This window comes from Chiloscyllium plagiosum, unplaced genomic scaffold (genome assembly GCF_037043375.1).
Source record: "Chiloscyllium plagiosum isolate Xiang-an unplaced genomic scaffold, Cpla_swu_hap1 HiC_scaffold_37, whole genome shotgun sequence".
NCBI classification, from domain to species: Eukaryota; Metazoa; Chordata; class Chondrichthyes; order Orectolobiformes; family Hemiscylliidae; genus Chiloscyllium; species Chiloscyllium plagiosum.
Window position 1 is genome coordinate 40,741,739 of NW_028270175.1, and position 15,152 is coordinate 40,756,890.

The following is a 15,152-nucleotide window of genomic DNA, read 5'->3' on the forward strand; positions in this document are numbered from 1 at the left end:
GTGTGGAGCATGAATTTTACCATGAATGTTACAAGCTGTTCGTAGAGTAGATTTGAACTTGTCCACTCCCTCAGCCTAATGCACAAGGTTATCTCAATTTGTGTGATTTGCATTTTCATAATTCATTTATTCCTCTCTCCCCACTTCGAAAGAGTATAGTAAAACTAATTAGTCAATACGCAACCTATTATTTCCCTTGTATTTAATTACTTTGCATGTGTACTGTACTGTAAGGAGGGGAATTAATTAACTGAATTGTTACTGGCCCAAATCAATTTATATAGGGATTGAATGACACAGGTGGGATTCAACCACAATACATAATACAAGAGGACATGCATCATTTTTGTATGGAGCAATCTGGTTTAGGTTCTAGTACCAATTATTCAAGAAACCTCCTGAAGAGTTTAAGTAGTCAGGTGTTGTGGAAGCAAACATTACAGAGGGAGATCATTCCATCCATTGTACCTGTGACAGCTCTGTGAATAGGTAGCCTCTTAGTCCCGCTCTCATTATTTGAACTGCAACTCTTTACTTCTCCAAGTGAATATCCAACTTGGTTTAGAAAATTATTGAATGTACTTTAACGCAGCATATTCCAGATTATTGATACTCAGTATTTGAAAATAATTCTTCCCCTGTCACCTCTGGTTTTCCTGTCAGTCATTTAAACCTGAATCCCTTGGTTTCTGCCTCTCCTGCCAATGGAAATGGTTTCACCCAATTTGCTCTGTGCAACCTCCTCATAACTTTGGCCACTTCATAAATTGTCCCTGGGACCTCCTTTGCACTAAGACTAACAATCCCAGTCTCTCCACATGACTGCAATTCCCTCACCTTTGGTACCATTATGGTGTCTGGTTGTGTTGTTTGTGAATGGTAATGATCTGCATTGATAGCGATGAAGGCACTACAGGTGAGCCTGGACAAAATTGGAGCCAAGGTATTACATCGATCTGTCAAGATTGGATCTCAGAGTGATGCATGAAAAGGATGAATTAGTACAACAGTAACCCTACTAATGGTTTTTCAGCATGGTTTAGTCTTTCAATTATATTTTGATCTTAACCCTATGGTTTAATTCTTGGGGTAAGTTGGACAGTTAACAGCAGATTGAAATCCTTCAAAGGGCAGCAATGTCTGTGGGCTGCAGCAATTTAGATAAATGCATGAACCAATTCAAAACCAGAAATAAAATGTATAGAACTGTTTATGAAAGCAAACTGCACAGCTAATCATCCTTGCCCATGCTATGATTTTATGTGCATTATATTGTTAACTGAATGGTTTTTATTTGATGTAAACATTCTTATAGACAACTTGTTCCTTCACTTCTTTGTAGTCTGTGCCTGATATGGAAGAGCAGAAGCGTATAGATGATGAAGTATGGGCAATTATATCTGGCTTTACTGCTGAGCAGTCGCACAAGCCACGTGTTCATGGTCCCCCGGGTAGCAGGGATCTGTCCAATGCTTCCCGTCCATTATCTCGACTGGCCTCAGCAAGGCCTGCTGGACCACCTGCTCCCTCTTCCTCGCGCAATCCATCTCATTCCACACGCTCATCTTCCTCTTCAAGAGCTACTACTTCCCGTTCTTCTCACCCTTCATCTCTACTTTCTCGTCCTGCCAACTACAAAAAGGTATGGAAACTCAGCAATGGGAACAGGGTCATTTGTTTAAGGAAAGTCCTTGAGTTTTGTTTTTAGGTTTAGGATCCACAAAAGGTGAATGCAGCATCTTCCATTTGGTAAGATGCTCAAACAATGTCCAATGGGGGATGCCTGTTTGACTTGAGAGCAATGAGCTTGCCTGTTTGAGGGTTCCATTGACAACTTATCATAAGAGCTGAATAGTTGAGGCAGGCAGTGGTCTTGGCATGTCTGGCAGGTTGATTGTGTTTGAAGTGGTCTAGTGGCAAAATGGTGGTGTTAGCTTACGAAGACCCTGCTTTAATTGTATATAACATTGTTTCTATTCCTCAACCTCTGGATCACTGAGGTGCTTCCACCAGAAAGAAAATGAGAAGATGGTCAACTGGAATAAAGATTGATGGAAACATTGAGCAGGCCAGGCAGCATTTCAGGAGAAATAGAGTTAACATTACAGATTGGTGACTTTTTACCAAAACTAGACACAGATCAGATTGTAAATTAATATCGAGGTAGAATGGGTGGATGAAGGAACAAAGTGCTAGATCTATGATAAGCAGGAGAGAAGAAATGGCATAAGGATGATGATGCAAGGCGTAAGAGTTTGGTAAAGAAATAAAAGATAGATGTAGAGAAGCTGTAAGCACCAATGACAGAATTGTCAGTGGCTTATTACTCTTGGGTCTTACAGTAGCAGTTTTATTCAAATTAAAATTGCAGTGTGTTATACAGGACAGACGTTGACAGGTTTTGATGATGTAAATTGGGGCACACTTTTTATTAAAATGCTAGTCAGTAACACGATTGCTGGGTAGTGTGGAAGGATAGATAAAAGAAGAAAGAACCAGGAAAGAGGTGAAAATTTATACCTGGAGTTTTTGTGGTTGCCAAAGTGCTGTCTGATTGAATCTGGTTTCTATCATGAACAAAAGAGAATCAAGGAATGATACAGTGCTTTGGAGAAAGAACCGGAACATGGAACTGTAATCAGATAGCAAGCAGGGCCAAGATCTGGCTTTGCCAGTAGTTGGCGATGATTTGTTCAGCTAGTACATGTTCTCAGCCACCGGTGTGTGCTGCAGCCTCATCCTGAGATCTTGCATACTACAGAGGAGCGGCAAGTTGTATGACTTGTCCATGCCATGATATTCCTCAGCTGACTGCCTCCTGTTGGGCTGCCGTGACCCATGTTTTGTGTAAATACCAGTCATAAAGTCATAGAGCTGTACAGTATGGAAATAGACCCTTCAGTTCAACTCATCCATGCTGACCAGATATCCTAAATTATTCTATTACTATTTGGCCCTTATCTCTTTAAACCTTTCCTATTCATGTATGCATTCTGATGCCTTTAAAATGTTGTAATTGTACAGCCTCCACCACTTCCTCTGGCAGCTCATTCCATGCACGCACCACCCTCTATGTGAAAAAGTTGTTTCTCAGGTCCCTTTTAAATCTTTCTCCTCTCACCTTAAATCTGTGCCATCTAGTTTTGGACTCCTCTATCCTGGAGAAAAAAAACCCTTGGTTATTCACTCTATCCATGATGTTGAAAATTTTGATAAGCTCATCCCTCTGCCTCCGATGCTGTAGGGAAAACAGGCCCAGTCTATTCAGTCTCTTCCTATGGCTCAAACCCTCCAACCCTGCCAACATACTTGTAAATCTTTTCTGAACCCTTTCAAGTTTCACAACATCCTTCCTGTAGCAGGGAATGAATCAGGGAAGGATTTTTTCCACTGAGGGATTGCATTCACATCAGCGATTATTTTCATCCCTTTGTTTGGAGAACAATTCGATACGTAGAAAGTAAGTCAGTGTAGACACTCAGCTAAAGTACCACCAGCACATGCAGTCTGAACAGATTATGTAATCAGGATTTTGCAAGAACTTATTGATGAGAAATTTTGAATTCTAGTTGTCAGCTTTGGGTGTGAGAAGTGTTAATTCTGATGGTGAGTGCTTTGAGTGAATCATGATGCAGGACAGGAAAGCTCAGGGCTTAATTACTTTGCTTTTTGAATATCTGCTGTCATCTTCAAGGGTAACATCTGGCTGGGAAGGAGGAAGTGGGTGTGTAGTTTGCTCATCATCCTGGAAAATGTACACTGGTATAGAGAATTAGGTTTCTTTGTATGATCTCTTGGCAAGGGGACTTATTGGGAAGACGAATGTAAACATTCTCCTACCTGAGGCAGGGAAGGGGAGAAAGATGGAAGTTTAAAAGAATATGTTAGTGTTGTTCTTCATTTGTATGTTGAAATGGCATTTGCTTTTAACAGAACCAGTTACATTACAAATGAGTTAAGTTGAGTGTTGATTTTCTCTGCATGCACCAGCAGATGAGAAACATTCCTCAGACCCCTTCACTGCAAACTCAGGAATCGTCAAACCTAATTTCTTCACCCATGTCGGGCCCAAGGTCTGGAGGTTTTGAGAAGGTAGCCACAGTTGGCTCATGCATGGAATGTTGTGGCATCCTTGTGACCACATGCATGTCTAAGGTGTGAGTGTTTTCAGAAAGCAGCCTGTTGGACCGCAAATTCAAGGCCATTGGAAAAGGTTCCCAGTCAGCCCAAGGAACTCATCAGTGTGCCTGAGTTTGTAGATGTTGTAGCTATTCACCATGCAAATTGGTCCAAGATGGATTTAAAACAGCAACGAAACATCAGCATGTTTGTGTTCAAAGTAACATTGTGTAGAAAATAGCTGAGAATGCCACCAAATGTAGGCCGTCCTGCATGAATCTTTAATATAGTCATGAACCTGCTGCTGAGTATAGTTGTCTTCATTTAACTTCTTTTGAGTCTTAATTGGAACTCGCATGTGCACAGCTTTGGTGTGATTGGTTCAAAGGTGCAGTGTGTGGGCATGAGCTCTCCTGATACACAATGGCATTTGTGAATTATTATAAATGGGACCCATTGAGGCAGTGCTCTTGAGAGTGGACTCTCACATCCCTTGCATATAAGCAAATATACAGTTTGTTAAATGTTCCAAGTATGGGAAGTTTTTCTGCTGGTCACTGTTGCTTCCTGGACTTGCTATCAAAGATATTTTTGCCATAATGTGTCAGGCAAAGTTTCCTGGTAAAAGCAGTTTGATGCCTGTTATCACATTTTCCATTTATTGCTATATCAACGTTGGAAGAAAGACAGGCCAGTAAGTGTAACTGGAAGGCAGCATAAGTTTGTCAAAGGATATTTATATTTAATTGGTTTCCTGAAGGAATACATAATTGTGCAGTGGTTTCAGAAAGTTTTCTTTTCGGCAAGGAAGTGAAACAGCCAAGAAACTTAACAGGATTTCCCTAACCCTCTTTGGAACAAAAAACAAAGGCTTCATAAAAACAAATTGACTTCCCATTCAGGTGTCTGTCAAGATTTGCAATAGCCATTTCTGTCATCACACCTTGCATTCCAAAGGGGCTAATCACAAGTGGAACTTGGCTGGAAATCTGCCAAGCCCAAAATGAATTAGGCCAACTCAGAACATTTACCAGATTTACGTTATGTAAATGGAAAATCCCAGCTAAGGTTCCACTCTCTAATGCCAAGACTGATGGGGAATTCTGTTATTATTCATCTTTAACTGTTATTGTAGATTGTCCACACCTTTTGATTTCCAAGAATCTCAGTAAGAGCAGGAATGTTTCCTCCTTTGGTTAATTTTTACTATGCATTCAAGTAGTAAGTAGCTTGGATTTCAGAAAGCAAGGAAATTGCAGATTGATGGAAGACAAATAGTTTTTATTTAGGTATGTTCTATCTTTTGTCCTCCCCACTGCCATACAACAGGCTGGTGGGCTTTGTATTCCCAGAGAGAAAACTGAAAAGCCAATAACATTTGGAAATGGACATACTTGTCATACAGGAGCTCCATTTTGCAGTATACAAGTCAGATCAGTGTGTGTCATTCATCAATTCTGTTGAATCTCCTTTTGGGAATAATTATAAATCAGTCTTATATCGCTTAAGGCCATTGTTGCATTAGTCCTCAGAATGGAAGAATGAGATCATCCTATGTAGCTTCAGATGGTCCACCCTCTGCTAACCAAATGGGTAAGATGGTGCTGGAAGATCAAGCAGAGGACAATTTTCCAAGGCTCCCAAGGGAAAGCCAGACTACTGCGACCACTAGGACTCCTAACAGCACACAAACCAACAGCCACTCTCAGACAACAACTCACCAGAACGAAGGACCCAATACCCAGCATGAGCAAAACCAATGTAGTGTACAAAATCCCATGCAAGGACTGCACAAAACACTACGTAGGACAAACAGGAAGACAGCTAACGATCCGCATCCATGAACGCCAACTAGCCACGAAACGACACGACCAGCTATCCTTAGTAGCCACACACGCAGATGACAAGCAACATGAATTCGACTCGGACAACACTACTATTATAGGACAAGCCAAACAGAGAACAGCCATGGAATTCCTAGAGGCATGGCACTCATCCACAGATTCAATCAATAAGCACATCGACCTGGACCCAATATACCAACCACTGCAGCGGACAGCTGGAACTGACAGCTGGAAGCGGCAGATTCAAACCACTATAAATGCCAAAGGAAGCTTCACAGGAGGTTCCCAAGCACTGAGGATGTCACCTAGACAGGGGACGAAATGTCTGCAACACAAATTCCCAGCTCGGCAAACAGGACCACAACAAATTCTATAATTAAAAAATGTTGGTAATGATTATCTAATCAAATAGAATCTATGGATGGCTGAAATCATTAGTGTTTCAGGGTGATGATCTTTCAGCAAAAGTGCCTGTCTTGCCATTGAGTTAACTTCTGATTTGTTCATTTTGTTTATTTGTATAGGTTTTTCCTAAAAGCACAGTAAATCTGATGTACTGTTAAAATTTGGTTCCTGTAGAAAGACTTGGAATGTTCAATTAATCCCATAGAAGTCTCTTGTGAAAACAAATCTCTTTGTATTTTGTCAGCTAGGAATGGTTAGACTCCGCTTTCTGAACAAAGCCTGGAGATGGAATTCCAGAGTGTGTCCTTGAATGTGCATTTGCCTGTGGCTCTCTATCCACTTTTTCTACTCACCTTGTGTCTGCCTTTTTCCTATCCTAGCATTCTCTGCTTTACAAGGGTTTCAGCCTCCTTCCTGAAAACAATTACTATTGGCGTCTACCTCACCAATACCTGGGGAACAAGGTAACCAGTATTTCCAGTAGTGAATAGAAGCTAAAGTTTTGCACAGTTGTACTTTGGAAAATATTTCCAATTGGTAAGAGTTATGTGTGTATTACTAATTTAACGTGACAAAGCCTTTGTGTATGTTTTTTGAAAAGAAATCTACTGGTGAGTTGTGGTCAATGATTTGGTGGAGAAAGTGTTTTAAAGTGTCTGGTTCTCACTTCAGATTCCCTGTTAGCAGTCAAAAAGCTCTTGAGTTCAGCTGTTGCGTTCCTACAGTCAGCATTGATTGAGGAACCAAGAATTTTAGGTGTCAGTTTTGCAAAAATTGTTGTTGATCACCAACAAGACAAGAATGAAGTGTTGACTGGAAAGCCTTTGTTAAAAATGCTGGCCTTTGTGTTGCCTGATAGAGAACACGGTAGCTGGCCAATAAGACTGAAGAACGGTGCTTTGTGGTGATGGATGGAATGGCTCAGGACCAATGAAGTAACTGGGGAATCCAGTGAGATCAATGACTTATTTTTCCAATAGCAAAGTCTTTCTTCTCCAGTGTGTTGACATTTAATAAATCGCATTAAGGTTTGTTACTTTCTTTATTGATGTTAAAAGAAAGGGTTGGTGGGTATTACTTATATTGGAACACATCAAGGATTAACTGTAAAAGTAAGAGTGGTATAAGAGCTATAAAACTGAGTAAGTCAATAAACTGTTTCTGCTTGTGGGAGAGTCTGGCACCAGCAGGCATAATCTCAATTACAGATTGCAGATTTAAAACAGAGACAAAGAAGAATATCTTCTCCCTGAGAGTAACATGTCTGTGGAATCCTTTACACACAGGGCTGTCAAGGCTAGGTCATTAAATGTATTCAAGGCTGAAACAGACAGATTTTCGTTCAGTAGGAAAATGAAGGCTTATGCAGAAAAGGCAGGAAAGTAGAGTTGAGGATTATTAGTTCAACCATGATCTAATTGTGCAGCAGAGACTCAATGAGCTAAATAGCCTGTCCTATTCCTACACCTCTGGTCTTATTGTCAATGATGAGCTATGTGTCTTAGTTTCTGTATCATCAGCCAGCTGGGATTTTATTAACAATATGTATAGTACCTTGTTGTCCTCAACCCAGAGAGTTGGTTGAAAATTGACATTGCAATTCATTGTCTAGCCAAGTCTCAAGCTCCTTCTAACCACTGAAGTAATCAATATCAATTTGGGCGGCACGGTAGCACAGTGGTTAGCACTGCTGCTTCACAGCGCCAGAGATCCGGGTTCAATTCCCGCCTCAGGCGACTCTCTGTGTGGAGTTTGCACATTCTCCCCGTGTCTGCGTGGGTTTCCTCCGGGTGCTCCGGTTTCCTCCCACAATCCAAAAATGTGCAGGGGTTAGGTGAATTGGCCATGCTAAATTGCCCGTAGTGTTAGGTGAAGGGGTAAATGTAGGAGAATGGGTCTGGGTGGGTTACGCTTCGGCGGGTCGGTGTGGACTTGTTGGGCCGAAGGGCCTGTTTCCACACTGTAAGTAATCTAATCTAATCTAATCTAAAAAGTCATCCCATTACTGACTTCTAAGATCCCTCTGCTTGAGAATGGAGAGGATTCCTTTCCTATGGAAGTGGGATGGTTCGACTTATAGTTATTACCCTGGAGTGGCATGGGTGGCCTAGTGGTTAGCGCTGCTGCCTCACAGCGCCAGTGAACCTAGTTTGATTCCACTCTAGGGCGACTGTCTGTGTGGCGTTTACGCATGCTTTCTGTGCCTGCATGGGTTTCCTCCCGCAGTCCAGAGATGTGCAGATTAGATGGATTGGCCATGCTAAATTGCCCGTAGTGTTAGGTAAGGGGTAAATGTAGGGGTATGGGTGGGTTACGCTTCAGCAGGTCGGTGTGGACTTGTTGGGCCGAAGGGCCTGTTTCCACACTGTAATGTAATCTAATCTAATCTAACATAATATGCTTGAGTAATTGACCACATTTATGCTAAAGGTCTTCAGTTAACAGGATTAAATCAAAACTGGTTTTTGCTTTACTACCCATCATTCCAATAACAGATGCCTTACCCGAAGCAATGCAGAGGAATAAATGTGCTACAAAATTTAGTATTCTTGGGCAAGTTCCAGTTCATTCAGCTTATTTTTGCCATTGCCTAACTCAATTAAGGCTGGATAATTTTTCAAAAATTTGTGGTCAAGGATGCTGCACCATGCACATCCAAATCAGCAGAGGAGCAATGTGATGATCCCCAACCTTGAACTTACAAAACTATACGTGAGTTGGATGAAGATTCACAACTATTCACTTCCAGTTGAGCAATCTTGCATATAAGACAAGAAACATGTAAAGATATCCTTTTTGGACATCTTCAGGTCACTTTTAGAGCTTTGTATTAGGTTTGTGCTTGTAATCTGTATTTGTTTGTCAGTCTGAGGACATAATTCTCAGCTGCATATCGATTTTTATGGGGATGTATTTTGAATAGCACAGTTTCACTTAACGTGGCAATTTTCTGGAATGTAATTATCACTTCAATCAAGAACTACCTGTATAAAAAATAATGGAAGAAAAGTAACACATGTCATAGTTTACTTTAAGTAATGTCTAAAAGGATGCAACAGTCAGGGAAGATTGAATTGGCTGTGGTTGTTGTTCAGCAACAGGTAAAACTTCGAAGACACCAAAACAAGTTTTTAAAATTATAAAGGGATTCACAAGAACAGAAGTAGCCCATTCCGCTTCCTGAGCTTGTTCTACCATTCAATTAGATTATGGTTATTGTGTATCTGAACTCCACTTAGTTGCTTAGCTTCATGTTCCTCAATACCCTCAGAAAACTAAAATCAATAGATGGCAGTTTTGAAATTTTAAATTGGTTTCCCTGCAGCTTCAAGAGTTTTTTTGAGGAGGAAGAGTATTCTACATTTTCACGAGAGTGAAGTAATTTTTGATGTCAACTCTCTACCTCTAGTGTAAAGGTTCCTCTCTCATCTCTGTTTTATCTGGGTGAATTGGCAGTTGTCCATCACAGGTTGCTGATGGCCTCTGAACTGTACTAGAATCTGATATTCCATCACAAGCCAGCCTGAGTATGCTAGTGGATATTTTGTTTCCTTATGGTCTATATTTGCAGTCAACCTAATTACCTTGCCCTAGGGACTAGTTGGGATATATTATGGAGAGGTAACTTTATGAAAGCTAACAGCACAATCTGTACTGACATATTTACATAAGTTAGCCACTGTCTATATTTCACAACTATTCATGCTGTCAGTTCTGTTGCAGTGGCTGTATAATTATTTAACACCCACTGACAGAGCCAGTGATTCCAGCCCTGAGTGAAACCCAATAAACTCGATAAACATTACTATATGCTTTGAATACAGCCGTTTGCATTTCGCTATGTTGATGTGAGATGACAGGACATCTTAATAAATATCCTGCAATTAGCATCAGTCCATCATTCTTCCAGTTCCTAGCCTTAGGCTATCTGTTTGCAACAATCTCTGTCCTAATGGCAGCAATTGCTCATTAATGGAAGACATGAAACTTGCCCATTATCTGTGGGGCACCTGTCTTATTCATTCCACTTCACTCAGTCTCAGCATTCCATAGCCAGTGTTCCACTCCCTGCTCTATGTGACCCTGACCAATCTTCTGGACTCACTGTGAGCAATGCCATAGAGGATCACTACATAAGTAATTGAATCCTTAAATAAAGCACTGGAACATTGCATTTTTTAAAAAAAATCTATAAATTGCTAATATTGATAACTTTCTAGTTGCACAGTTTGTCAGCAACTTGTAAAATTGGTCATTATATTTCTGCAGACATGAACTTTGCTGTAGTGTCTGACTTTGTTAAATCCAAGATGTGCTGGTGATTATTAGTTCATCCTCTCTGCTCCTAATTAAGGTGTAGTGCTAATCCAAGTGTTCTATCTGTATGAAGCCGCCTTATAGTTCTTTCTTCATTTTGCACAGGTGACTTCCTACGGTGGACTCCTTCGGTACACACTCTCCTACGATGCAGGTTACCGGGGTTCCTCAGTACCAGATGCTGATGTACAGATCATTGTAAGTGACTGAAATTGCCCAACTGGGAGATGTAAGTTAGTAGGAATTAAGGAAACCATTAGTGAAATGTTTGGATTCCCACTATGTCTCTTCTTGGGAATGCCAAGTTTTGGGTCTAGCATTGTGTTAAGAGATCAGCATTTCAGTGTTAGATGCACAAGCTTTTGAATCCATGGAATTTCACTACCTCAGTATTTTCTGACCTAGGATGGATAGAATCCCTCTTTCAAGGAGGATGCACTCATGATAAAGCCCAATTCTTTAAATGTATATGGCTAATGATTTCTGAACTATCACGAGGGAACTACCCTTGCAGCTGTCCAGAACCCTGCAACATAGTGCCTGTTAAGGTCACTTCTGGTCCTTTGAGTTGTACTTCTTCAGGATTTATCTCTCACTCCTTTTTGGGTCCCACCTTTTGTATATTGGGTAGATTTTCTTTATTTTGTTGTGAAATTTTTAAATTTTTTCCTCGTTTTTCTTTGTTTGTTGCCACATTGTGTCAGTGAAGGATTTTGATAGAGAGATGCTAATAGGTGCATTCTCATCCAGCAACATTACAGTGATTTACGGTGTGTTATGTGTAAGAACAGGCATTTAACTCTGACTAAATGTGAGCCATCTCAGGATATGTGGTACAGTGAAAGGATTGACTTGTGAGAGATGAGGGGTTAATATGGGAGAGATTTGCAGGTAACATTACATGGTGCAAGATCTTGAGCCATTTGTAGTCAATACGTCCACATTGCTGTTAGGGAAGGAGTTCCAGCATTTTGAACCAGCGACATTGAATGAACTACGATATATTTCCAAGTGAATGGTTTGTATGGAAACTTGTAGCTGGTGGTTTTCCCATGTGTCTGATCAGTCATAAAGCCTCGATAAGTTGCTACAGTATGTCTCGTAGGTCGTGCATATACCTGCCACTTTGTGTTGTTGGTGGATGGAATGAATCTTGAACTTGAAAGCATGTCATAGGTACATGTTTTACTTGGGTGCACCTCTTTGAAGAGTCCACACTAAAACCTCAGCAAAAGTTGTTCTTTGGCCTTTTGAAGGCATTTTGTACTTCTTTAAGGGCATTCACTGCCAAATAGAGAAGTCTTTGAACCAACATTTGGGGTTTTATGATAAATATAATAGAATCGTTGTACAGTGCTTTTAGCAGAATTGTAATTGGATTGTACATTCTCAATGCCATACGATTGTTTATCTGACAATGCTTATGTGATCTTTCAGGGCAATGACATTACCTTAGTGACCTACCACCATCACCCACTTCAACCAAGAGAGATACAGTCCTTTGAGATCATGTTCAAGGAGGTAAATTTTGAGAATTCTGTTTCAGCATTCTTCCACTAAACTGACATTGTAAAATCAAGTTTATTTATTTAATGGAGGTGAATTGCAGCTTAGGACTTAAAAGGTAACATTTGAACTGACATTGGGTAGGAAGGAGTGTACAGTAATAGAAAGCAAAAGGCTGAGCCAGATTAATCCTGTCTTTTTCTGATGGATTAATGCAACTGTTAACCTCCCCTTAATGACTTTGCATTTTCACCTTTTCAGTTGACTCCAAATTCCATCGCTATTGCTACTATTGGTGCCCTTCCTGGCATGTTGCTCCACAGGCCTCAAATAAAAACTGTAACAGGAGAAACTCAGCAAGTTTGATAGCATCTCTGGAGAGAGAATAGTGCTAATATTTTGAATCTGATGAATGTCCTTCAGAACAAACTCCATAGGGCTATTGTTCATGGGTAGAAGGATTTTGCCTGGTTTCCATTTTGTTCTCAACATCTTAATTTTGAATTTGGAACTGTGGGTGAAGGTCAGTGGCTTAGTTGGCTATCCGGCTGGAGTGTGGTGTACAGTTATATTAAAGGCACCATTCCAAATCCTGTACCAGCTCTATGTTTTACATGGAGTGAGTGCTCCTCAAGTTATATAACCACGCCTCTCTCTTGCTCTCTAATGGAGAAGAGTGTGTATGGTGCCCTCAAGGACTATGGTTAATTACCATTGCCATAAATACTTGAGCCCTCTACCATGCCGCGCAAGGTTGTGGAGTACTTAACGCCACAAATAAGTATAATACTTGCGAAGTCAAGATTTCAGGGTTGTCTGATTTAAAAACATCTTATTGGGAAAGGGGAATTTAACAGTACCCCCTTTACGTGGAGCGGGGGTAGAAATATAAAATTGTTTGGGTGGGTAATCCATTGCCTTCACACTCACCCGACCTTTTCTCCATAATTTGTTGGGTCAGACACCCATTTCGCTGCCCACTCTTATATCTACTAAACCCTTAACTATCCAATTAATTACCACATACCTCTTAAGTCCTGATCTACCCAATGAAGGGCTTGAATCCAGTGCTATGAAATGTTTGGCACTGGAAGGCAGGTGGGAATGGAAAGGCGGATTTTCCACAAAAGTTGGTGAAAAGGTGTGAAGGGAGAGAGGGTGCCTCTTTGAGAGAGTACTTTTTGAGCGTTGAGGCACCCCCTCAAAAGATTGTAACTCCACCATAGTATATCCCTGCCTGGCTTTGAAAATACACACACACACACCCCTATTCCAATAAGCTCCCAAAAACATAGGGTAGAGGATTTCCACCCCCACTCCATAATCTCCCAAAATGCTTGCCCGATTGTGTTATGTTAGAGTGAGAAAATGTCCATAAATAAACAGTGCATTTCAACAACTGGATGCCTGTTTACTCATGGTGAGTCTAATAATGGAATTTCGGGTTAGTACAGTGAGTGTTGAATTGATAAGCTTGTTAGTTAAGGGACATGCAAAAGATTCTTGTTTGTTCTGTGGGATCTTTTGTATGCGCTAAAATGTAAATGTCTCATTGGAAAGACAGCATCTATAACAGGGCAGGACACCCTCACTGTGACACTGCCTCCATGAGGTGCTGAGATGCTGAAAATGAAGCTTGAACTTTCTAATTGCAGAGTAAGTGATGCTAACTGAGCCAATGTGATAAATGTGCGACTGAAAGACACCAACGTATGGTTCATATTTACTTTTGTAACAAAAAAGATCCACAGACAGTGAAGAGGAATGATTCTCTACTGATTTTTATTTGATTGCAAGAAGACTAAAGTGCCTGGAAGAAAGACTAAAAATATCTTTAAGACAAGCTAGGTGAAATCTGGTTGTAACTTCTTGTATGTTTTTAAAATGGGAGATTTGCAGTTTTCCAATCAACCAATAGTGGCACACGTATTGCATTGGCTCAGTTAGCATCACTCACTTTGCAATTAGAAAGTTCAAGCTTCATTTTCAGATCAGCTTTTAATTTTGCTTCAGTTTGGAGTCTGGCTTTAGATACTGGAAATGCTGGATGTGAGTTGGATTTTAAGTTTAGTTGTCAGGTAGTGAGGGATTCTAGCTCAAGACTATTCAAGAATCAGAATTGGCAAAATGTGAATCTGGTCCCTGTCTCTCTGCAGCAATTTTGGAAGCGTCCAGATGGTCAGCAAGCCACTCGGGAACATCTCTTGATGGTCCTTGCTGACTTGGATGAGGTCCTCATCCGTGCCACCTACTCGACCGACATGATCTCTGCCAGCCTGTCTGACATGAGCATGGAAATCGCAGTGCCATATTACACTGACCTGGCACAGGCTCTGCAAGTGGAAGAATGTCGTTGTCCCCCAGGATACCATGGATTGTCCTGCCAGGTGACCATATCATTGTTTCTCTGACTTACTATAATCTTCTTTCCAAAATGCAACTTATTTCTCGGTCAATGACAGCAGTCTTCTTTTGCAGTGGATCTTAAACTAATGCACCCATGAAGTGCTTTGAAACTTTACCAGGCAAAAGCCTAACGCTGAATGACGTGAGGTGTTGAAAGGTATGACCGAGAGCTTGGTCAAGGAGGAAGCTTTTCAGATGCATCATAATAGAAGAAAGCAGGTTGGGGAGGTTTGGGAAGAAATTTCAGCGCTCTTAGCTTCAGCAGCTTAAGGCACAACCACGAGTGGAGCAGCTAAAATCAGGCTGGTGCAAAAGTCTGGAATTAGAACATCGTAGCTATCTCAAGAGCACCAGGGAATATTATAGGGAGAGAGTGTAGCAAAGAAAGAGATTTGAACATGAGGCTCAGGTCCATACATTTTTTCCTTTTAATATTTTCCTTTCATTTTATCTTTCTAATTTTTATTTTAAAACACGTTGAGTCGCATGTAATGGAGTAAAACAATATATCATGGACAGTGGTCCGTTTTGTAACTGGAGTAGGTTATCTGGATA

The 15,152-nt window shown here is 40.7% G+C and overlaps 1 protein-coding gene across 14 annotated transcripts in view; it reads left to right on the forward strand.

Annotated features, from left to right (window-relative positions):
• hspg2 (heparan sulfate proteoglycan 2) overlaps window positions 1-15,152 on the forward strand; it is a 530,612-nt gene that overhangs the window by 311,699 nt on the left and 203,761 nt on the right. For 7 of the 14 annotated variants that reach the window (XM_087980629.1, XM_087980631.1, XM_087980637.1 and 4 more), the window contains 6 exons: window positions 1,343-1,642; window positions 3,991-4,092; window positions 6,749-6,832; window positions 10,791-10,883; window positions 12,123-12,206; window positions 14,348-14,578. In XM_087980629.1, coding sequence (XP_087836755.1) covers window positions 1,343-1,642; window positions 3,991-4,092; window positions 6,749-6,832; window positions 10,791-10,883; window positions 12,123-12,206; window positions 14,348-14,578 — 894 coding nt within the window. The remainder of the gene's footprint in view (window positions 1-1,342; window positions 1,643-3,990; window positions 4,093-6,748; window positions 6,833-10,790; window positions 10,884-12,122; window positions 12,207-14,347; window positions 14,579-15,152) is intronic. The other 7 variants (XM_087980638.1, XM_087980639.1, XM_087980643.1 and 4 more) reach the window with 2 other exon arrangements.